The sequence below is a fragment of the Erpetoichthys calabaricus genome, chromosome 4 (genome assembly GCF_900747795.2).
Source record: "Erpetoichthys calabaricus chromosome 4, fErpCal1.3, whole genome shotgun sequence".
NCBI lineage: Eukaryota > Metazoa > Chordata > Cladistia > Polypteriformes > Polypteridae > Erpetoichthys > Erpetoichthys calabaricus.
The window spans coordinates 265,152,123-265,177,794 of NC_041397.2; the positions used below are offsets into that span (position 1 = coordinate 265,152,123).

At 35.9% G+C, this 25,672-nt stretch overlaps 1 protein-coding gene across 1 annotated transcript in view; it reads left to right on the forward strand.

The window, feature by feature from the left end:
- Positions 1-4,869: 4,869 nt before the first annotated feature.
- Positions 4,870-25,672, forward strand: part of ttf2 (transcription termination factor, RNA polymerase II) — a 75,050-nt gene continuing 54,247 nt past the window's right edge. Inside the window, exons 1-7 of the mRNA XM_028800734.2 lie at positions 4,870-5,029; positions 5,373-5,484; positions 6,553-6,639; positions 8,501-8,567; positions 11,341-12,351; positions 18,571-18,703; positions 21,587-21,772. Coding sequence (XP_028656567.1) covers positions 5,002-5,029; positions 5,373-5,484; positions 6,553-6,639; positions 8,501-8,567; positions 11,341-12,351; positions 18,571-18,703; positions 21,587-21,772 — 1,624 coding nt within the window. The 5' untranslated portion in view covers positions 4,870-5,001. The remainder of the gene's footprint in view (positions 5,030-5,372; positions 5,485-6,552; positions 6,640-8,500; positions 8,568-11,340; positions 12,352-18,570; positions 18,704-21,586; positions 21,773-25,672) is intronic.

Below are 25,672 nucleotides of genomic sequence, written 5' to 3' on the forward strand. Positions count from 1 at the left end.
CTTGAATGGCCAAGTCAGTCACCTGATCTTAACCCAATTGAGCATGCATTTCACTTTTTGAAGACTAAACTTCAGACAGAAAGGCCCACAAACAAACAGCAACTGAAAGCCGCTGCAGTAAAGGCCTGGCAGAGCATTAAAAAGGAGGAAACCCAACATCTGGTGATGTCCATGAGTTCAAGACTTCAGGCTGTCATTGCCAGCAAAGGGTTTTCAACCAAGTATTAGAAATGAACATTTTATTTCCAGTTATTTAATTTGTCCAATTACTTTTGAGCCCCTGAAATGAAGGGATTGTGTTAAAAAAATGCTTTAGTTGCCTCACATTTTTATGCAATCGTTTTGTTCACCCCACTGAATTAAAGCTGAAAGTCTGCACTTCAACTGCATCTGAGTTGTTTCATTTAAAATTCATTGTGGTAATGTAGAGAACCAAAATTAGAAAAAAGTTGTCTCTGTCCAAATATTTATGGACCTAACTGTAGTTTAAAGCCACATTAGTATTGTGTTTTTTTTATTCCTTTACTTATTAATGAATAAATTGTAAATCTTCATAATTACACATAATCTGATTGATAAAAAAACAACTAAACACAAAAAACACTTTTAAGGCAAAGACCAGTATGGGATGGCTTAATGGTATTGTTCACATCTTGGGTCCTTGCTGTGTGGAGTTTGCATGATTTCCCTGTCTCCATGTTGGTTTCCTCCAGATGCTCTGGTTTCCTCCCACAGTCCAAACTCATGCTGGTTAGGTGGGCTAGTGATGCTAAATTGGCCCTATGCTGTGTGTGTTAGTGTTCTCCCTGTAATGGGCTGGTGCCCTCTACAGGAGTTGTTCCTGCCTGTGCCCATTGCTTGCTGGAATAGGCTCCAGCAACACTATCCTGGATAAGCAGGGATACGAAATGGTGGATGGATTGGTAAGGTAAGGACTTTTTTTCAGGTTTAGGACCACATCAAATTCCCTGTAAGTTTGTCCACACTGAGACAGTGTTTTGGGGCCAGTGTTAACATGATGTGCATATTAAAACTGGGTCATTGTTGGCTGCCCATATGGGGTCTACAATGGCCCAATGTCAGTTTGTTTACTGGGTAAATAATTATAAATACACACATATATATGTATGTACAAATTATTAAGCCATTTATTTGTGATGCAATCAGAGAGGGACCCCAGGACTAAATTATTTAAATAAATCAAATTAATCAAAAGAACCAGTTCCCTTAAATGGGTACAGTACTTCAAAAAAAATGATTCAGTAAAGCAAACTGAAACCCACATTACTAAATCAGTGTAAGCCTAATGCAGAGAGTCTGCAGAAAGATCAGAAAGATGTGACACGTTTTACGGATTTATTCAGAGTATCAAGTTTAATGAATGGATAACTTTCATTTAGGAAGGTTTCATTATTATGCAATATTAAAACGCTAAGCTATTCTATACACAGAGAAGTATGAATAGTCATTTCATAACAGATTAGATCTAATTGTCACAGGTGTCTGGTCACACTTATAGGTAATCTAACTTAGACACCATTAAAATATCCGACTACGCCACCCAGTTTTATTAAGAGACTGGGAACTCCTGAAATTTACCAATAATAGCACACAGGTTTCTTTAAATTGGGCGGTGAGTAAACACACAATGAAAGACACAACAGTAATTTCAGAAAAAGGCAACAGTAAAGTTCTATTGTACAAGACAATATAAGGTACATTAAAAAGAACATAACAGAACCTAAACATATCAGGAATTAATTTCCTTTTTTTTAAAAGGAAAATACACAGTCCACACTCTAAAAGTCCGTAAAAACAAGAATTGTAGGATACAACCTTTAGTGGTGCAGAGTCCAGTTTGGGCACTGTGTTACACCAACACTTAATTGTTCAACTGTCCATGGATGCACTCTGTTCCCTGGCAGAAGTTGTGTCAAATTGTTGAATCCCTGTCAGCGTCTCTTCGTTGTTCCTTTCTCTTCCACTCTGGGCTCCTTGTGTTGCTGGGACCTAGGCACGCCTCATTCCTCATCTGACAGCTTCGCTTGGTCCTCTCATGCGGCTTCCCTCTTTCGCTGGACCCACAACTGGCGTCTCCTTGTGCAGCTGTCTCTTCCTCCCTGGAAGTAAATGTTGCCGTCCTTGTGCCTCACGTCGTGCCAGACAGGTACCCTTGTCTGCCTGAGAGCCCCTGTGCCCTGTCCGAGTGTCTTGGCAGCGTTTCCTGTGGACTCTCCCTCCTGCCTTCTGCTGGCCAGGAGTTTATATTTACTTCAGCCCCTCCTGTTGTCAGTCCAAACATTAATAAGTACAGATATGCTGATTAGGAACCAATATTTCCAAGCCAGGTAAATACAGGCATCTTCCAAGGCCAGACTTCAAAGCAGTGACTCCCTTGCAAGACAGCAAATACCATTAATAAGTACAGACATGCTGATTAAAAACCAATATTTCCAAGCCAGGTAAATACAGACATTCTTTCAAGGCCAAACTTCAAAGCAGTGACTCCCTTGCAGGACAGCAAATACCATTAATAAGTACAGATATGCTGATTAGGAACCAATATTTCCAAGCCAGGTAAATACAAACATTCTCTAAGGTCAGACTTCAAAGCAGTGATTCCCTTGCAGGACAGCAAATACCATTAATAAGTACAGACAGCCTTTTAACTTCTCACCCCCCAGTCCCAACAGTGGGTGCCTAATGGAACCACCCAGTGCACAAAAAAAATGTAAAAGTGTCCCCCTCTGACATAATCGCTCACATGTCCTGTGATTGTGAATCTTATCAATGCACTCACTGATCAGAAAACTTGTTGTAGCCATTCCAAAGACTGGTTCAGATAAAAAATGCAGACAGAGAACAACCTGTCAGCAGCTCCAAATCTTATACAAAAAATATTTTAAAATCTTTAAATCACAGCACAGCGCTGCTTAACTCTTGCCAAACAGGCAGCCTATCACACTAAGCATGTGTATTTACATATTTATTTGGCATCTAAATGCCTTTACTGTATACCAATACTATTATAAAAAAAACTATTAGGATTAGATTAGCAGATAGAAGCCCAAAGGCAAAAGGCTCTGGCACACTGATTCCAAAACTGACATCTTATTTAAAGGTATATACACCCTCAACAATTAAATCAATAAAACCACTCTAAAACCCATTTCGTATTACCTAAATATTGTTTTTTTTATCAGTATCACAATATTATTATAATATTTAATCATTTTTGCAGTCAAAAATATAATTCCAGCAGAGGGTTCAAATAGAATGCCCCCTACTGGGTTATACTAACTCTTAAGTGTTTCAAAAAAACATAATTTTATTATTGTATGCCATTTAAATGTTCACAGGAAAAATGATGCACAACAATTACATGAAATAAAAGTTGTAGGACAGTTTAATTGTAATTGTAGTATGACCAAAATATTAATTTGTTTTATTTTAATTTTATAGTTTACTTTTTATATATGCAAAACTCTGAATTTGTCAATTTAAAAATGTGCTATAAAAATTTAAATTAAATAATTAAGTAAAAACCTCAAATAATTATGGTGGTGATGTATATATGAATATACTTGTGCAATACAGTGTTACAATCTTGTCTTATGAATTTGGTATTATAAGAAAAGCTATTCCCCAAAAGGTTATTCTGTTGGTGGGTTATCATGGAATCTCTACTGCAGATGCCACAGATTTCATCTCATCCCCATTAGAACTCCCAAATGTAATAATAAACATATTAGGAACTTTATTTGCCAGTCATTTACTCCTACTATAGTTTTGAGATGGAATACTGTTAGAAAGTATTGATTGGAATAAAATATGGCTATTACCTAACAAATGTTATATCTCGAAAAAGGTGAAAGATGTTTCTTTTAAATTGACACATATACGATTTATCCTGTTAACATTTTTATTGCACATAGATTTAAGATAGAAACTGATGACAAATGTGTATTTTGTGAGAAAGATCCAGAAACATTACCTCATTTTTTTGGGAATGTTAATACTCTAAGATGTTCTGGAAAGATTTACAAAACGTGCTGAATTATTCTGTTAATATTATATTCTGTTGTATTAAACTTAAATGATAGCGATATATTTCTGTGCTTCAAAAGGATAAGATGGTAACCCCAGGACAACCTGGGATTTATCTGATAAATCTGTTAATAATTCTTGGACGTTATCATATTCATAAAATAAAATGGCCTAAAGGAAAAGCACACTGTAAAATTGTAAAGATTGAGCTTAATCATTACCTCCAATCTATAAATGGAACACCAAAGCTATGAGAACACTGGATATGTTGTGAATGCACTGAAAATTAAAGTTGACATAACTATATAATGTACCTCTGTATATTTTTTTTTCTATGGCTATATTATGTACGTATTACAGCCCAGATGAATGGTATTTGGAAGAATTATATACTTTTGATTGTACTTTGTAATATCTTTAAGTTATGAAGTATATAAATCTTTTTCTACATTTTTGATGGAATCCGTAAAAGGTAAATACAACATGCTCGTCTAAATCAATGACGATTTCAAGTTTTGAATACGCTCGTTAAACCTAATAAAATGCTAGCAGTCAGCCCTTCACAGGGAAATAGGCGGGACTTTTTTTACTGATTCCCCAGCGTTATCCAATTGCTTTGGAGACAAAGGATTGGGGTGGGGTATGGGGGAGAACATCACTTCCTGCCCAGCACATGCGGTCGTTGCCGAGAACATTTTCCTCCAATTAGGCAAAAAATGACAGTTTCTGAATGTGATGGTTAATTTGATAGGTTCCTATTATTAAAAACCTGCCTTTTTAGTTTGACGTCAGTCCCATGTTGTCTTTGATTGGTTAAACATCACTGCTTCAAATTCAAGTATTTCATCGCGACACTACCAAGACAGTACATCAGTACAGTGACTTTCGTGGCGAAGCGATGTATTAAGTGGAGGCTCGGTTTTATTTAAAGTTAAAAAGTGTACGGTGCTTATCATGGAAAAGGTCTTATGTCATATCCACGGTAAGTATAGCAAACGTCAGGTGAGCTCATTTTGAAACTCCCGAAACTTTGTCGTAAGGTGTATATTACTCTGAAACTAAGTTAATTAAGACTTTGCATTTTTTTTTCTTTATTTCATAAATCCTGTTACTTTTGAGCTGTTATTGCCAGTTATTTTTTCACATCGACAATATGTTTGGATGCAAATGTTAAGTTAAAAAGAATGTTAAGCTGAGAGTTTCATTTTACGTTATAGACAAATGCAACCTGCAATACAGATACTTAAATACAACCTCCAGAATATGATAATCTTTCAGTGGTGCTCTTTTGGGAAAGAGTAAACAGGCTTTATTTTATTTACTAGGATCTTTGTGCTTGTTAAAGACTGGTACTAAGGATGGACCTAACAAAGGCAAGAGCTTTTATATCTGTGGAGCAAGACAAGAAAATGCCTGTGATTTCCAACAGGTGGCAGAGTAAGTACAATGCTGTAAAATCGAAATGTAATGATACTGAACGAATACAAGTCTTTGCCACAAATAACAGAAATAAGTAAAACTGTTACAGACCCAAACATGGGCCATAAGAGAAATCCTTTTTCAATGAACGTCTAAATGATAAGTGGGTGGGTAGCATGTTCTAAGCAAGAAACCCATATGCAGAATTTATATATTCTGATGGTTACTCTCAAGATGACAAGTAAAGCAAATCAAAACCTGGAAGAGAGAGTGTCACCCTTGATTTGATTCTCAGAATAATTTCTGGATTGTCTACTGCCGTCTTATTGAAACCTGATAATTTTTAGCATGTATCAATTCAATGAAAATAGTCAAAATGTCACACAGATAATGCAATGCAGTTGACAGTATTTGTTTGGTAACAACACATCATTTGTTTTTCCTCTAAACCACTTGTCTGACTGGGGAAATGTGCCATTAAAGTTTTAGTTCTTTAAAGGTGATATGGTGCAAGATTTATAAACAGCAGTAGATAACAGGAAAATATAAGAAAATGTCAGCTTAGCTAATATAAGAAACTGGTTTGGCTGATGAAGTTGATTTACAGTTTTATCATACACTATTTACAGAGTCAGCTGGAAGAAATAGACCAATAACATAGCTTTCTACTTGTCCAGAAATTATCATGAAAATGTCAGGTTTATAATTTTCATTTTCTTCTGTCATTTAGGCTCATAATGTATGCTTATCTAATAATTTTGTTTCATATCAAATTGTATTGGCCTTAAGTTTTTCTTTGGTTTTAAAATGAATCTTGCAGAGACTGTTATTTGTAAAACTAATTTGTTTTTCTCTGTAGCAACAGATAACAGAATGATAAAAGTTCCTTCCTTATTTATAATAAAGTTTTGTTTAGTGTTTAAACCTCTAAGCAATACTTGTATCCAAAGGATTTCTTGGATAACACATTATCAAAAATATTTTTCTTATTAAATATTGTACAGTGAAAGGTTAAATTAGCATCTCTATTAAGTTTAACAAATTATAGTAATGTGAGAGATTGACATAATGATTTGTTCTCTGTAGTGTTCCTGCCTCCCATTGCCTGCTTCATGAGGACTCTCTGGTTGAGCTTCAGGCACTTGTAAGACATGAAGCCAAGACGTGTTACAAGTAAGTTTTGTACAGCTGTGCTATTGGTCTTCTAATAATGTCTTTTTTTTAGTTTTGCCTGTTGTGGCTTTACTGCCATGTATAAAAAAAAGTGCATTTTATTACAAAAATAAATCATACAGGAAAGTGAGAAACATAAGAAGTGACACAATGAACATAACTAAGGGAAACATTTTTCCCCCCTGGATCTGTCTCCACACAATATGTGCCTACCTTTGTCTAGCTGTTTGGGTACATTGTGCCCTTAAATAAAGAAAGGAAGTAAGTTATGAATCACTCGTTTCACCTTCTTTGCAGTACAGGAGATCTCTGTTCCTCCCAATATTCTAACTTCTGCCACCAATGAACCTCCTACACTCCAGTTTTACTTAGGTCATGGCTAGAAGGGAATTTTAAGCCCTGATGAGGAAATAGCTTCTGGTGCAGCCTGGGAAATCACAGAGGGGGTTAATACTAGTCACTGAAACTCCTGTTGAAGAGCATTGCAACACCCCACTGTCCTGTCTGCTGTAATGGAAACATTGACTCATGTATAGCTTAACCAGTCTCCCTGCTGCCACCTGTTGACCTGAAAACTATTTTTGCCTAACTTGGAACCTCCTATTGGCAATGGAGTATCAGATTTAGAAAGTCATGCCATTAAAAAGCAGTGTAATGTAAAGAGAAATTGTTGCAAAAGAAAACGAGATCCCACTAAAAAGAAAAAGACGTGTAAGCATAGTGTGAAACCCAAGTCAGATTCTCGTGTTGGCAAGTTCAAGGTGACCGCAAGAGTTGGTAAAATGGGTTTATAATCTAGAAAGAGAGTAATAGGTTAAGTCTGTGAATCTGAGTTGGTGTCTGTGAAGACTGAGTTGAAATCATTGGATCACCAAATAAATGAATGTTTACTACTGCAGTCTCGGCTAAATAAATGGATGGCCCATCTAGAAATGGTCCAGTGTAGATTATGCCTGGCTGGTCCACTTATATTTGAGGGCATTGCAAGCCTACAGCATCAGCGATACCTGGAGAAGTGCTCCTGAATCCACAGCGGGAGCAGCTAAAGCTAGGTGGTTTTTGCTTCATGTCTGCACTTCCACTGTTAACAGTGTGGGACTTTATCAGTTCTTCATATGATTAATTGTCAAAGTTTAGTAAAAGTAATGTTTCTCCTACACCTTACTCTGTTTGAGAATAAGAAATGTTTTTTTGATAACCGAGACTTTTTATTTGGCAAGGATGGCCTTCTCCTGAATACAACAAAATTGTTATTTATATCAAGATATTATGACAAGAGACCAAAAAGGCCAGTTTTCAACAAGCAAATGAAGATACTTTTCTGCAACCTTAAAAAATATGTGGCATGAACACAAGAAATTTGATAGAGATTGCTTTGTTCAAGGTTACTGATTTGTGATCTGTATGTTAAGGCAGTCAGCCTAATCATGTTTTAATTAATATGACAGCTCTTATAAGATTTTGTTCATATGTGAACCTACTGAAGATTGATTTTTTATAATTTTACTGAATAATCACTTTGTAAACAATGAAACACGAGTATAGAACTGTATGAGTTCATTATTTTATTTATACTACGGTAATTGACGAAAGGATACAATTCAATTTTAGCATTCTTACATTCACTGCCCCAGTTGCTTTACAGCTAACACTGTTTCTTTTGCTTACTGTATAATTTTGCTAGAAAAAGAGTCAATCTTGTTTTAATCAGTCTTTCTGAATAACTAAGGTAGTGTACATATTGTACTTTCAGCAAGACATTTATGTTAGTTTTTTTTTTTTTTTTTTTTTTTTTTTAAACTTCATGAAGTAACTGTTTTTAAGTTTTTCTGTCTAGTTAATTGCTGAATTTGTGTTTCAGGCTTTTTTTCCGCTGTGTTCAAGGAAAGGCTGAGGGAAGAAGGTGGTGTGGACATGTACCCCACCAGGTATTAATTTCCAAAACCTATGTTTCTAGTGATTAGTATTTAATATTAAAAAAAAAAAATCACTCGGCCAAAAGTAAAACGAGTAATATCTGAATAACAAATTCATCATAATTGAAGTAATTAAAAAATACAAGGGGAATTTTGAATTTGTTTCAGAGCTTAGGGCATTATCACAAAATTGCTTGAAACTATTTTCTTGCCAGTTGCTGTTAAACACAATGAGTACAGTTCCAACAAATACATAAAGGCATAAATAAATCATCGTTCAACTTTGTATTGATTATTCGCGTCACATAATCCACATATCAGTGATCCGGTCATATGCTCAAAATGTCCAAATATATGGATATTTTGCTAAAATATTGTTAAACAGGTGCTTCCAGAAAAGTCGGGGTACATCTTAAACAGTAAAAACAGGGCACATGGGATTGAGTTTTTGAAAGGAATATAAGTCTCTTGACGAATGAGTGAATGTCAGAGGTGGATGTTCATATCACTAAGGCAATCCCTTATGTGTTGGTCATAGCTATAAACTACAAGGTGTTTGTTGTATAATATATCATTTTAGGGTGGAATATTTAAAATATCTACAGTATTGTTATGATAGTCATACAAGTATACCTATGGTTCAAGGAGAAAACAGAAATAGTTAAACAGCATATATCCAAAGTAAAGAAAACTGTTAAAAGTTGCATCTTACAAGCAAGATAGATAGAAATTCTGCAATTATATTTTTATTCAATTGATTGTACTTAGTTCCTGTACGGAAAAAAATCAGTATGCCTCTTAAGTCCTGAAAAACCATTTGAATCTAACATATTTGCACATTTTTCAGTGCATGTTGCTTTTAATTACTTTTAATTTTACTTGCTTTACTGTATCTTAAAGAGGAAAAAGCAGTTCTAAGAAACTCAAAATTGATTACAGTGTTGGTGACAGAGTGTAGATTTCTTTAAAGACAAAACTGCTCGAGCACCTACTTGGAGTAGAGTGTTTTGCTGGCCTTTAACAGAAATGTTAAAAGCAATAACAAAAGACATTCAGTGCCACAGTGTCGGATTAACCTTAGAGAGTTATATACATCATGTAGCTCACATTTATCCTGTACACTTTTATCGTGTGATCTATCCATATGATATACCCTCTAAGGATAATTTTATAAAGGACTAATAAATAATAGCATCAGGGTTTTCACAGACATTCATTAACTCATTACGGTGAAATATTTAATGGCCCTTCAGAGGACTATAAGCTCTAAAATTACTTGTATCATAAGAAATCCTATGGCTTTTCACTGACCGAATAATCCCAATCTCGTGACTTGTATTAATGTGTACATTAGTGATGTGCAGTGAACGAGCAAACTAGTCTTTTTGTACTTGTCTTGGTCTCTGAATGAATGTACTGGTTCACTGACATTAAAGAACAAATCTTTTCAAAGCATTCACAGTGAGCGTTACATTTTATATTGCATTCCGCGACCATCTGGAGTTATCATCGTAACTTTACTTAAATGGCTGCTCTCTTTAGGAAGTAGCCTATCAGTAAACTGTCTCAGCAAAATGGTCATGATGACAACTAGCCAATGACTGGCTTCGTAGATGACATCAAGCACCTCCCATTGATTGGTTCACTCTGACTGTGAGTGACTATGACTGTCTCAGTACACTGACTGATTGAATGAACCAGTATGCCCCCTATTGATCTGGAGAACCATTGCAACTACAGACTAGAGACTCTCAGTACAGTACAGTGAACTAGTTAACCAAAAAAATTGGTTCACGTACTGAACCGAGAACTAACTGCAGACAACTGACTTGCAGTACATTCAATTGCAGTTCAGTTCACTGGTGATTTATGTATGGTAGGTTGCATCAGAAAGGACGGGATATAAAAGAAGGAAATTACGGAAGATTATAATAATAATAATATGTGAATTACTTATTTTGTTGCTTGAGTTTTGTATTGTTTGGTTATTAAAGTTGTTATGCAGTTATGATCCTATTCTAGACTTTAAACTAGAATATAGCTTGTTGATGTTTTTGAAGTAAACGAATCAGTGATTCAAAGATTTAAGTCATTTTGGTGAACTGAACGAAATAAATCGAATCACTAAAAATTATTTTGCACATCACTAGTGTACATCGTAAACTTAATCAAGTTAGAAGTTGTATACAAGGGTGGATGTTACGTAAATAGATTTTTTTTTTTCTTTTATTTATTATTACCAGAGCCAAATAAAAATTTCATTTATACAGTTCCTATGGAAGTAAAGTTCACAATGGCCATTTTTTAATGCAGTGTAAAGTGTACTCCATCACAGAGAGAACTAAATATAACAAAGAATAGAAATTTAAGTTTCATCTTTCACAAAAAATGAAAAATGGTAATGAGTTTGATTTCACATTAAGATGTTATTGTAAGTATATATTATAGTGATTGACAATGCTAATTGTTAGGTTTTTTTTGTTTTTTTTTCCATCTGAAATATATATTTCTTTTCTGAAACTTCTTTGTCCTATTCTAAGTTATGGAAATTTAGTGGTTCATTTTTGGATGTGTTGCTACAAATTCTGCAAGTGGAATTAATGTGTATGTTAGTAATGTACAAGATGTATACTTGCCAGTGTGCCTGAGCATTATTTTTAATTTGTAATTACCAATAACCATTACATTTTTAAAGAGCATATGAAAATACCACAGTACGCAATATCTGATTTACATTATTTAATTCCATTTTTACTCTACAATATTTTCTGTGCCTTTTTTTTAGATCAAAGAAACAAAATGTTCCACTGCTAAAAATGAGTTCCAAGATAAGTGTCCTCATGAGCGCAATCCATTCAAAGCTCAAAATAGAAATGGGAATGAACAGCTTTCAAAGTGGAAAATTCTTAATGGAGCGGAGAAAGAAAATGAGAATGCAGAAGAAAAATGTGATGTCAAGAGCAATACCGAAATTTCCACACAAGTCACAAATGTATCCTCAGAATCTTGGAGGAGCACAGAGCTACCAAAAGGAATGAAATTGAAGAAAAAGACTTTTTCTGAAGGATGTAAATCAACTGTAAATGAATCTGATGGGAAAAAGGAAATTATAGAGAGTGAAGATGTTGAGAAATCCCATAGTAAACCTCTCCAAGATGATGTGTCATGTAAAGAGAAATTGAATAAGGGACAAAAATCCCTAGGAACAAAGGTATACTTAAAGACAGAAAATGAAGAGGAGGAAGCCAAAAAGCATTTGCATAGCACTAAAATATCTTCAGTCTGCTCTGTTAATTCTTTAACAAACCAAAAAAAATCACAGCTGAAAAGTGTGCCTTCAATAAAGGAGCCAGAGTCCAGGCAAGTGAATGACAAAAATGATATTAGCAAACCCGGCTGCACAAAAAATATTTCAAAGTGCCTCAAAGAGACTGAAGATCATCCACATGTAAATGAGTCTTTAACTCATGAGGTACTAAGCAGCAGAAAAGAGAGCCCAGTCACCTCTAGTTCTAAAGCAGACCCTAAATTATCTAACTGTGAAAAACAAAGGGACATGGACAAAAATAAAGAAATCGGTAAAGTTCAAAATGTAGGAGAGGATCAAGTCATCCTGGAGTCTTCACAGTCTAAACTGAAAACGCTACTTCCTGCTGCATCTCAACAAGCCTCTACTGGCAGTGTTCAAAAAACTATTACATCTTTTCCTGGGTTCATTCCTGTGACTAATGTTCATAGATTCCAAGATTCAAAATCTTTGTACAATAATTTGTCTCTCCAACTCAAACAAAAAAAGGTATGTGTCATTTCAAGCAATGCTCTTTGCAATAACCTTCTTTATTTATTGACATTTATGGATGCATCACTGTCTTACTGTGTTTCTGAACTTTTAATGACAATGTTATTTAGCCTAATAAGCCAGGGGTTAACAGAGAGAAAAGGGTGGCATGGAAGAGGGACAGAGTGTACTAAGTCCGTAGTTGAGAGAGAGCTATGGAGGGGAAGAGAAGCTGGCTTTATCGACATAACCTGACTTTTGGGATGCCACTTGAGATGATGGTTTTTGCTGTCACGTTTTGTCATTGCATTATGATAGATGTGTTTTTTGTTTTTTTTTTCCATTTAAGTAAAATGAGTTGGTGAGCTGGTTAGTGTATAGTAGGTTGTCATGATAGGTCTATTAAAGGGTAAGGATTTGTCTTATGATCTGTTCGCTGTGTCATAAGTATAGTCTGTGAAAGTTGTAGCCCAGTAAGATTTATTTAAAGTATATACTGTAATCCTAACCTGTGACCAAGGGAGACAGGTGTTGGAGAGCATCTCTGACATGTTGGGTCTAATTTGGGATAGCACAGATTGACAAGTAATGGGTGCTGACTAAATCTGACCTCAGATTGAGATGAAAGCTAACATTTACTTCTGGTACCAACAATTCCAAAATGCAGCTATTGTATCATGAGTTTCTCAGTACTTTTCCCACCAAGGTATACTGCGCAACCCTAGTACAAACACGGGTGCAAACATCATTGATTGCCAAAGGAGACGAATTACTCCAGCACCATTTTCACTTGTCTTCTCATTAAGAATCATTTTTTGCAGATGAGCACACAAGTGAGTATTGCACTGAAGCATTTGGTCCCCTTTCAGTATTTTTTAGCTTTTTGTATATAATTAAAGAAGTAAACTGTACAGATAAGAATGAATTCAAAAGAGAATGTCAATGTACACTTGAATCTTTAAAGTTTGGCAAAAATACAAATATTTCTGAATTTAATAGACAAAAAGAAAAGAAAATGACAGCTTACAAAACAAGGAGATTAATCAAAACTTAAGAATGATAAACTAATAAAGAAGTCAATTGGCAGAAAAACCAGCCAAAGTGGTATCCTTTGGACTGAACTTGGGGAAAACACTGCTGCAGAGGTATTATAAGAGGAGCACCTGTATAAACTTGAGATGCTATGTTTCCTTTATTAAAATTAGGGTTTCATTTTGAAGTCTCAGTTGTAGAAAGAGTAGAACATTTAAGGAAAATCATTGAATTTTAACCCTTGGATTATAGACATGTATTCAGAAATTTTGTAAGTACTCTTCTCCTTGTTACCTTTCATTTTTGACGTCTTAGCTGAACAAATAACTAGGATATGAAAGGAAAGCTAAAATGCAGAGATCAAAAAGGGAATGTTAGCAATTGTGCAACTACAGTAACTGAAAATCAAAGTCATGAGTGCATTCTCTAAAACTAGAGGGCTCTGCCCCCTGCTCGCTTCGCTCGCCAACCCCCATGTTTGGTTAATCGGATATACAATTTTAAAAGCTTGTTTTTTCTTTGGAATTGTTTCAATTTCATTATTTGCACTTTTACTTTAAAGCTTGAGTAAAAACAATATTTGGAATTACCTTTTCTTCAAGGTCGCATTGAATTTTGATTCTGTTTTTGGACTTGCATCGTGACAACGCAACATATGAGTGAATATAATTTCTTTTTCTCTAATAAATAATCCGACTTTTTTGAATGTTTGTCCCTGTGATTTGTTAATTGTCATAGCAAAAACTATTCTCACGGGAAACTGTAAACATTTTAATACGAATATCTTTGGTGTCTAATGTTATTCACGGTATATATACTACATTACCTTTCTTTTCACCTGTTAAAATTTGCATCGCTTCTCCGTGATCATAAATCTACACCTGACCGAATTGTGGTTTCTTCAAAATTAAACTTGTCGTTGCTTTAATTGTTGGGGACCACAGATTCTCATAGTGTATGGTCCATTATTGCGTAAAACTACGTTTTGAGCATTGAATGATGCGAAGGCGAATAGATTATTGTAGACTCGTATATTTTGCCTGTAGTGTTTGTGGATTCTGCGGTGGGCTGGCGCCCTGCCCGGGGTTTGTTCCTGACTTGCGCCCTGTGCTGGCTGGGATTAGCTCCAGCAGACCCCTGTGACCCTGTGTTCAGATATAGCGGGTTGTGAAATGACTGACTGTTTTGTGGATTTCACTTTCCTTAAACATCAGGGGCCTCATGCATAACGCCGTGCATAGAATTCACACTATAACGTGACGTAAGCACAAAAGCCGAAATGTGCTTACGCACAGAAAAATCCAGATGCAGGAATCTGTGTGTTCGCCAACTTCCGCGTTCTTCCGCTACATAAATCCCGCTCAGCGTGGAAATTAATGCACGTGCACGCGCCTGCTGTCCCGCCCCAACTCCTCCCAGAATTATGCCTCTTTGAATATGCAAATCAATATAAATAGCCCATAACCTCAGCGTTGTGTGAAAAAGCAAAAGCAAAAGTACGAGGAAAAATAGAAGAATTTCAGCGAATACCAAGTGGAGGCAAAGAAAAACGTACTATTTGTTGGTTTAAACAGTTATATAAGCAACAAAAGGAAGTTGATCGAGTGACATAGCGTGTCAGAGAAACTCGAAAGCTCAAGTTCACAAAGATGCACAGTACCAGAAATAAAAAAGTTGTCACATATCAAAGTCGGCGTGAAAAGGCGACTCGTAGCCCACCGTTTGAGTGTCATATGAAAGCTTATTAGGGTATAGTGAAAAAAATAAAAGGCACACAGTTTTACAAAAGCATGAAATGTCAACTTTAATCTCGAAATTTCCACTTTAATCACGTAGTTTATTTTGTCATTAAAGTAGAACATCATAAACTTCATCTTAAAATCGTTTAATATACTAGTTTCTCAAATCCCATCGTAACTAAAGTAGCACGCTAAATGCTTTTTTGTGTGTTTGATCTTATATCTGCTCTATGTGCCTGAATCACTACATGCTCTTCCTCCGACAGGACACACAATCCATTACATTCGTAATATTACAGCTCTCTGAATAATTTATAATACTGAGAAGTATATGTGATATTATTTTCATGATGATATGAGTTAAAGCATGTTATTAAACATGGGAACACGGTGGCGCAGTGATTATTCATGTCTTACGCAAGGTGCTGGATGTGGATCTAAGAAAGGGTAACCACACAGGAACAGTGGCGGCACCCAGCGTCAAAGCAGTGCTAGTCTGCAAAACCGAGCGGAGAACTTGCATACGCCAGGGTATGAGGTACTGTGGAAAAGTGCGAGGCTTTACGCCAAGTGTAGGTTTTATACATCGCGATTTGAACGTGGAAACGTTCTTACACAACATTTCTGTGCGTACGCACCGTTTATACATGATGCCCCAGATCTTTTAATTCTTGCGGATACGCCTTCTCATTGTGTAGAAATACTACTTTTCCCTGATGGCAACATGAATTAAGTCTCTGACTTAAACTTCAAAGCCTTACAATATTTCCACACTTCTGACATATCACTTATGTCCATATATTTGATCTCTATTTGCCTTTCCGTTATTTCACCTTGTAATAATTTCTCTTTATTAGCGCAAATGTGATCTTTACTATCTTTTTTTTTTTTTTTTTTGATACTTTGAAATTTTTCTGCTTTTATATTCTGTAACTTGCTCTGAATGTGTATCGCGCCTATGTTTTTTTTTTGTGTCTTTTGAATTCCACTGTTTTCATTATCTCTAACCAGCTCCGCATGTGTTTCAACTCCTCATTTTTGAACCTCTTTATGACATTTTACTTTGTTTTCTACACTTTGTCTTTTATTTCTGACCTCAATTTGTCCTGCCATTTCTTCAATTACACCTGGTAATGCTTATTTTCCCTTTTTTTTTTTTTTGCGCTAATACGATCTTTACTATCTTTTTTTGATACTTATGAATTTTACTGCTTTCATATTCTTTAGTTTTCTCTGCATGTGTATCGCGCCATCGTTTTTTTATTTATTTATTTATTTTTTTTTGAGCCTTTCGAACTCCACTGCTTTAATAATCTCTTCTCTGCATTTTTTTCTCTCCTAACGCTTTTGGGTCTCTTTTCTCCACATTGCTCTTTCTTCTTCGCTTAGTCGTTGATGTTTCATCTAGAACGTACAGTGGAACCACGGTTCACAAACGTTTCGGTACACGTACAAATCGGTTTACTACCAAAAAGTTCGCCACACTTTTGCCTCAGTTCACGACCACACACTCTGTATACGAACAAGCCAGTTTCCCTTTCAGTTTGTACATATTCAATCTCTCCCTGTGCATTTCCTGTGCAGCGAGAGAGCGCGACACACACACACACAGGAGCATGGGAGAGAGAGAGACACACACACACACACACGCATGCGAGAGAGGCACACACACACACACACAGGAGCGTGCTAGAGAGAGACACACACACACACCAGGCTCGCGAAAGAGAGACACACGCACACACAAGAGAGCAAGCGAAAGAGGGAGGACTGGACGCATAAGGTAGAAAAGGCTTGTTTTTGTTTTCAGTTCTGTTTACAGCGATCGGTTCGTAGCGTGCATTGTTACAATGTTACTTTTCTTCGTGGTTTATTAAATTACGGATTTTTCAAATGTTCATATTTTTCCCTGTGCTTAAAACTCATTAAAAAAAGTGTTTTTAGCAAGTGGTTCCTAGCACTATAGTGCAAATTATTGCAGTGTTAGTTTTCTCTGTTGTTCAAGGTTTTCTCAGTGTTGTTCAATGTTTTTACATTTAGTTTACTGTTACGCTGTGCATTCTATGGTATGATTAACTATTTGTGCTAAAAACTAAAAATATATATATTTACATACAGTTTGTATGGTCTGGAATGGATTAATTGTATTTACATACAATCCTATTGGGGAAATTGCTTCGGTTCACGACCAAATCGGTTTACGACCAGTGTTTTGGAACGAATTATGGTCGTGAACTGAGGTTCCATTGTATTGTCCTTTATATGCTTTATATGAGCTGAGAGCAGAGGATCTGTGTCTGCTAAAAGCCTTTACATGACTGACAGATTTGATGACAGTGATCTTATTTGAAAATGGTTGTAAGTAGTACGTGACTTGCAAGAATCTCATGTTCCACGTCCCCGCGAGACAGTCCTGGGACAATCGAGTAGTTTGGACAATCTCTGGGAACCAAGTCTCATGTTTAAGGTCCCCGCGAGACACTCCGTGGCCATGCTCTTTCGTCTCATGGGTCTTTTAAGTGTCTTCTGAGAAGATCACGTCAATTCTCCCTTCCAAGATTTTTTTGTATAATAGAGAGATAAAACTTCTAACACAGGTTTAAGAATTGCAGTCACAAACTTCGATGGTCATTTTCCCACCCATGCCATCTTAAATACTGTTGATTCAATGAAATCACACAGCTTGACTTCCAGGGAAATGCTGACTAACAGTTAATTGACATGTCATGGCAACAAGTTTCCAAAATAGCAGCATCCACTAAAATAACCAATATGGCATAAAATAACAAGCTCAAAACCAAAATGAAAGTTAAATAAAATGTTGTAATATATTTTGCCAGTAATTTCTTGTGTGGCTTTTTATCACTTATTTTCCTACTGGATCTTCTTTTAACCATTGCACTGTCACTCTTTGTTTACTTGTATTATTCCTGCAGTTCTTTAACTGTGAGTTGGCTTTAATGCAATTTGTCAATGCAGAAATGACTAAAAATTCTGCTGTGAGCGAAAGCTTGTATTAAAAACAAAGGCTCAATATAATATGAATGTTTAAAAATGTGAATAATTGTTTTTAAACTGTTGCATGGGTGTTTTACAGAAAGCTAACATTTTTGTGACCAAAAATAGTGAGAGAGAGAGAAGTGATTATTCCAGAGCAGGCATGATTGAGAATAGGAGTCAGTGTCATTTTAAATACTAGTAAGTTAGTGGAGAAAACGAGAACTGTATGGTTTATTACCTGAATATATACAGTAATGTTTAATAATCTTTGCACAACTTTGAAATCCATATGGAAGATATGAATTTCCTAGTATTTAACTAGCAATATTGGCTGATTTATTGTACTGGTGGGTATTCCAACATCATATGTACTCTTTTTCACCTGTAACAGAATATTCTCTTTAAGAGTTCACATAATTTGCAACCTGTGACTTGTTGAGAATAATTTTCTTATTCTTTTTTGCAGGCCACTGTTTCATCAGTAAATCTATCTGCACTTCCAGATAAAGGTGAAAGGTTGCTTAACCAAGTTATGGACCTGGAGAAAGCACTGGGTGCTCTTAAGGTATCTGTCCCTGAAAGTAATGGGGATGAAAAGGGTAAGGAAAAAATTAATATAAAAATTTGCCAATTTAGTAGCCTAAAACCTTTTAATGAGGTGGCTATCGTTTGTGTTTTTCCACTTACAGTATTATTATGAGCTTATTGATAGAATCTACTTTAAATTCTACCTCATTAATAAGAAGTTTGTATTTATACACACGTAACAAAACATATCCATCCATCCATCCATCATCCAACCCGCTGAATCTGAACACAGGGTCATGGGGGTCTGCTGGAGCCAATCCCAGCCAACACAGGGCACAAGGCAGGAACCAATCCCTGAAGGGTGCCAACCCACCGCAGAACAAAACATATGCTGGAGTGTAACCGCAAGATTGCTCACTCCCAGGCTCAGACTACCTGCGCTCAGGTTTTTCTCTCCGTAACAAATTCCCAATAGCGTAGGGTGTGGGATTCAGGAACAGTCTTGAGCACCCCTCTACAGCAAAGAGAATTTTACTGAAAAATCTCAACCTGTAATGGGGTCTGGTATGTTTACTTTTACAAGAAGGTAAGGTATACAAACAAGAGAAACTTTGTAATAACAGCTGGTATGCTCAACCTTAAAGTAGAATGTGTTGGGTAAAGTAGATATGTGTCGGGTAAATCTTTAACTTTTTAAAAATCTTCTTTATCAAAATTTACAGTGCATCCGGAAAGTATTCACAGCGCATCACTTTTTCCACATTTTGTTATGTTACAGCCTTATTCCAAAATGGATTAAATTCATTTTTTTCCTCAGAATTCTGCACACAACACCCCATAATGACAATGTGAAAAAAGTTTACTTGAGGTTTTTGCAAATTTTATTAAAAATAAAAAAACTGAGAAATCACATGTACATAAGTATTCACAGCCTTTGCTCAATACTTTGTCGATGCACCTTTGGCAGCAATTACAGCCTCAAGTCTTTTTGAATATGATCCCAGAAGCTTGGCACACCTATCCTTGGCCAGTTTCGCCCATTCCTCTTTGCAGTACCTCTCAGGCTCCATCAGGTTGGATGGGAAGCCATTTTAAGATCTCTCCAGAGATGTTCAATCGGATTCAAGTCTGGGCTCTGGCTGGGAAACTCAAGGACATTCACAGAGTTGTCCTGAAGCCACTCATTTGATATCTTGGCTGTGTGCTTAGGGTCGTTGTCCTGCTGAAAGATGAACCGTCGCCCCAGTCTGAGGTCAAGAGCGCTCTGGAGCAGGTTTTCATCCAGGATGTCTCTGTACATTGCTGCAGTCATCTTTCCCTTTATCCTGACTAGTCTCCCAGTTCCTGCTGCTGAAAAACATGCCACCACCATGCTTCACTGTAGGGATGGTATTGGCCTGGTGATGAGCGGTGCCTGGTTTCCTCCAAACGTGACGCCTGGCATTCACACCAAAGAGTTCAATCTTTGTCTCATCAGACCAGAGAATTTTCTTTCTCATGGTCTGAGAGTCCTTCAGGTGCCTTTTGGCAAACTCCAGGCGGGCTGCCATGCGCCTTTTACTAAGGAATGGCTTCTGTCTGGCCACTCTACCATACAGGCCTGATTGGTGGATTGCTGCAGAGATGGTTATCCTTCTGGAAGGTTCTTCTCTCTCCACAGAGGACCTCTGGAGCTCTGACGGAGTGACCATCGGGTTCTTGGTCACCTCCCTGACTAAGGCCCTTCTGCCCCAATCGCTCAGTTTAGATGGCCGGCCAGTTCTAGGAATAGACTCAGTGGTTTCGAACTTCTTCCACTTATGGATGATGGAGGCCACTGTGCTCATTGGGATCTTCAAAGCAGCAGAAATTTTTCTGTAACCTTTCCCAGATTTGTGCCTCGAAACAATCCTGTCTTGGAGGTCTACAGACAATTCCTTTGACTTCATGCTTGGTTTGTGCTCTGACATGAACTGTCAACTGTGGGACCTTATATAGACAGGTGTGTGCCTTTCCAAATCATGTCCAATCAACTGAATTTACCACAGGTGGACTTCAATGAAGCTGCAGAAAACAGGGGGAACAGGATGAGCTTCATGGTAAAGGCTGTGAATACTTATGTACATGTGATTTCTCAATTTTTTTATTTTTCAATAAATTTGCAAAAACCTCAAGTAAACTTGTTTCATGTTGTCATTATGGGGTGTTGTGTGTAGAATTCTGAGGAAAAAAATGAATTTAATCCATTGTGGAATAAGGCTGTAACATAACAAAATGTGGAAAAAGTGATGTGCTGTGAGTACTTTCCGGATGCATCATTAGCATAATGAAGCGTGTGAAGTCGACAACTTTTGTTAAACTTGGAACTGCAGGCTCCAGTGCTAAGTGAAATTACAGGCTGCTTATGGCATCTCGCTCAGACACACACACATACACACAGATATATGCTCTGAATGAGATAGAAGATAATAAAGAATTTACAAGCCAAGGTAGTGTGTAAAATACAAATCAAAATGCTTTCTAAATGATACTCTGGTCAAGAATTACAATGGAGAAATTCATAGGATTGTGTCATCTTTCTCTGGGAAAGAGAGCAAAATTTTGTCAGCCTAGATTTATGTTTTTGTAGTTGTGTTTTGTCTTTGTATATACATGCATGTATTCATCTTATATAATCCTTATGTAATTAAAAAATATATATATATTTTGTGCAAGTGTTATTTGTTTGTTTTTTTTCTGAAATCCAATCTATTTCCTTCCAAGCCCCACAAAAACAGAGAAAGCACTTTACGTACTTATCAGCAACCCAGTCACTTTAATATGTATGTTTGTGGCACAATACTTCCAGTCAGTTTAACTGAGTTGATTCAAATAGAGGAGGTAACTAAGGAGATATATCATTAAAAATAATGAGGATCGTGTGATATTTTGAAGTATGCATATTAACATGATTTTTTTTTCCTTATTATTCTCAGATGCAGATAGCAGAGCAGAAAATTGTATAGCATCGTCTTCTGACCAAGTAAAACCATCTAACAAAACTGTTAGCAGTCATAGGCACACGATTCTATTACCTGAGCCCATGCCTCAATCTGAACCTTTGAAGCAGCCATTCTGTAGTGGTTCTTCATACAGCATGACTCTGGGTGGTATTCAAGGAGGTATGTATGTTTTGGCCTAACATACTATTTTTATGGCAAACATTTTACTTTAACAAATTTCTTGTTCTATTTGTTATTTTTAATAGTAAGCACACTTTTTATCTGGTGCTAAAATGGGTGTAGATAGAACAGAAGTCTCTCTACCTCTGTGTGTCTCTTGCTGTATCTTCAACTGCATTGGGATATCTACTAGTCTTGATGAACATGGCATATTTAGCTTGAGCCTTGGTTCATTTTTTAACACAGACAACAAAAATAAGGCTGTAGTGTAATTTAGCTTTGTCATAATAGTAAAATTTCAAACATTGATACAATCCTAAGAAAAGTACTGAAATTCAATCCCATTTTTGATACCCAATGCAGTTTATGTATAACACAATAAAAATGTATTTAAATAAATTGCAATTCTGTGTGCATTAAAATCTTAACATTGATGAAAACTAATAATTGCGTTTAATGACTAAAATGTCTAATACTTCAAGTAGTGCAATCTTTTGTGAAAGTTAAGAGTAAAATTCTGTAAACAATAAAAAATACAGAAGTTTATATGCAATCAATAGGTTTTTTTTTTTTTTACATTGATAAAAACAATGTTACTGATACAGAGGTAGTACAATGAAATGTTAAAATATTAAAACAAACATTAAATAAACATTTACGGTAAGTACAAAGAATATTAATGTCTTTTATAAACAACAAAAATACACAGAGTGCTAACACACTTAAGAGCTTTGACTAAATGCAAACTGTGTACAATGCATTTTTATGTAAATAAACTAAGATATCTTTGTAACTTACAAATATTTTGCATGCAACTAGCATGTCAACCTGCTTTTCTGATAAGCTGCTGCATGCTTTTATTGGGTTGCAAATATTTCCTGACATAGTAAATCATGCTTCATAGGTGGAAGTATATGAGGACACAGAGAAGTAGCACCACTGTTTATGCAGTTGAGCACATGGCCTTACATTTTATATAGTAAATGAGATGAAATATAATTTTTAAATTGCACGTAATACTTTCTTTTAATTTAACATGCTACAGCAGTAGACTTTGCTTCAAGGGTTTAAAAATTGAGGAAGCAAAAGAGCCCCATGGTGCTAAAGAGTGTTGCCTCTGAAAAATCGGCACAGAAATTTTATTTGCAGGAAAAAATAATGGAAGACCCTTATCTTGATGTGTTAAATGTTTAACTGGCAAGAAAGTAATGTTTTAACCCATAGAAAAAAAATAAACACATCCCTTCTCCAAATGCAGTCATTTACAGTCTTAAACTTATTAATGCAAGAATCCCTGAATCCTATGAAAAAAGTAATAATGCCGGGCCACCATAAATTCCTTCTTCATCAGCGTCTTTGTTTTGCAAATGTCCAATTTGACGTCATTCAAGTGGTTACTGGAATATAAAATAAACACTTAAGTATAACAAAACAAGTGTGATTTTATTCAAGAATAAAAGTGAATAACAAATTTCAAGTGACAACAATATACCAACAACATACGATTCACCAGTGTTTATGTGTCTGCTTATATCCCTTCAGCGATTATCTTTTACAGGTAGTAAACATTTACACCGGGTGTCACAGACTCAAATCAAATGTATGATTTTATTATGTAATGGTAATAACAGCAGCTCACTACTCAAAACGTGGATGACCCAGGCTCAAACCAACACCCTTTTGATTACAAAGCAGCAGTTCTTACCCCTGCACCAGCTAAGCAGATGTTTTGACTTTGTGTATTTGGGCTTGGGTTTTTACTCATTGACAGCAACATTTAAATTGAATTTCTTTTTCTTTGGTTATATTCTTGAATAAAAGCGCACTTGTTTTGTTAAACACTTTCACAAAAAAAGATATATTTGATATTTGGACTTCAGTTTTCACACATTATACACTTCACGTCAGCATTTTCTCATTATTAGTATAACATGAAAAAAGTTTCTGTTTTAGTTATGTGTTCAACATTTGCTTGCCTCACATTTCCTTTCATTCTGCATTTACCCAGAACACACACACCTACATACCCAGATAAACAGACTTGAGCTCTTAGAATTTTGCATCTGACTTCAGCATTGTCAGTGGGGGATGGGATAGCAGGCTTCTTGCTGCTTGTGCTGATTGACACATTTACAAAACAAAGACGCTGATGAAGAGGTGCAAAGGAATTTAAGGTAGCCCGACATTACGACTTATTTCATAGGCTTCAGGGATTCTAGTGTTAATGTTTCTGTAATTTAGAAATACCTCTTGAAATGTTTTTTATTGACTTGCTTGCAAATTTTGCAAAAAGACTTGCATATACTTTGTAATTTTTCCATCTCCATTTACCTGAAGTTTTTTCAAACACCACTATGTTTGCTGTCTTTTGTGAGTTAAGCATTCTTTTGAAGGCTCCAATACTGCAGCATTTGCTGTCTGATTAACATTTGTGAGTGAGTGAAAACTGGGTTGCAACTTGAGTCATGGCAAACTAGAAGTACATTTGTAATTTAGGCTGTAAAGTTGATACCTTTTAAAATGTTAAAATCAATACTTAACGAGATTTAGATAGTTTTGACAACACTAGCCCTTGCACAAATTACTCTTGAAAAGTAAAGGCACTTTTATCCCAAAACAGTCACATGTGGCTTAACCACCATTAACTTACAATTAAATATATATTTTATTTAAATATTTAAAACATCATAAGGTATTTGTTGCTTTTCTTATTCTAGTACAGTATACTTCCATGTGTATCTTGCATATGTACTTTCAAAATTACAAAACTTAAGTTCCATGTATAAAGGTCAAGTTTCATATTTGAGAAATACAAAGAAGCTATAGTTTTAAGATTGAAAAGATTGTGGAGCTAACAGGAAAATTATAATATTCAACAATTGGTAATTCCAAAATGGCCCTGAGTGAATGAATGCAGCCCGGCTACCTTTCCGTAGGATATGCATTTGCTCATCCACAGCCCTGAATTAAATTGAGTAGGTTTAAGAATGTTAGTGTAGTTTAGATAATAGTCCCGAATCTCCAGAAAGTGTCCCTTTGTATGTTTCCGTGATGCTTTGTGTTATAACCATTGGTCTTTTTTATTTATAATAGCAGGGTATACTAGGCGCCCAGGTGGAATAAAGTACACGTGTATTCACATTCCCAAGAGAGTAAAACTTTAGCTCCACACCAACATGATACTGACTAAACCCACTATAGGGAGCAAATTTACATACCCGTATCAAGTCACAAAAATTTATCCTACAGGGACTTCTTTTATAAAGTTTACCTGTGATCACTAACCTGTTGCCCAGGAGAAAAAATTTCAGAACAAAACATAGCCTACAGTGCCCATCTGCCCAAAATTTGATTAAGATAGGTCTGATAGTGTCGACTTGCACACTGTACAAACACATTCAACTTTATATATTTGATAAACCTAGTTCTGGCCTAAGGACCTCAGATAGAGAATTTTGTGTTCATAATTATTACCAGCTGTAATTTGCATAACATATGGTCCCCAATAATGTAGTCATTTTTTTATCTGAAATTTTCATCTTGGATTTATGCTATTATTGCTTCGTTATATGCTGACCTTTTTTTATGTATTTTTTTTTTTCTCAGTGATTTGTAGCAGTATACTCTGTAAATCGGGGCTGAGCAATTAAGTCAAAATGTTATGATGTACTTTTCCATCTTTTCAGTTTCGATAATTGTTTTATTAATTTCTTGATTCATTTTTTAAGTTTGAACAGTGTTTTGAACCCAGAAGAAACCAAAAATGCTTAAAATTCTTGTATTTAATGGAAAAACTCAATTACATATGCAAAAATACTACCAAAAAAAAAAAAATCACTACCAAATAAGATCGATGAACTGGCCGCGCTGGTGAAAAATGTCAGGACCTACAGAGAATGC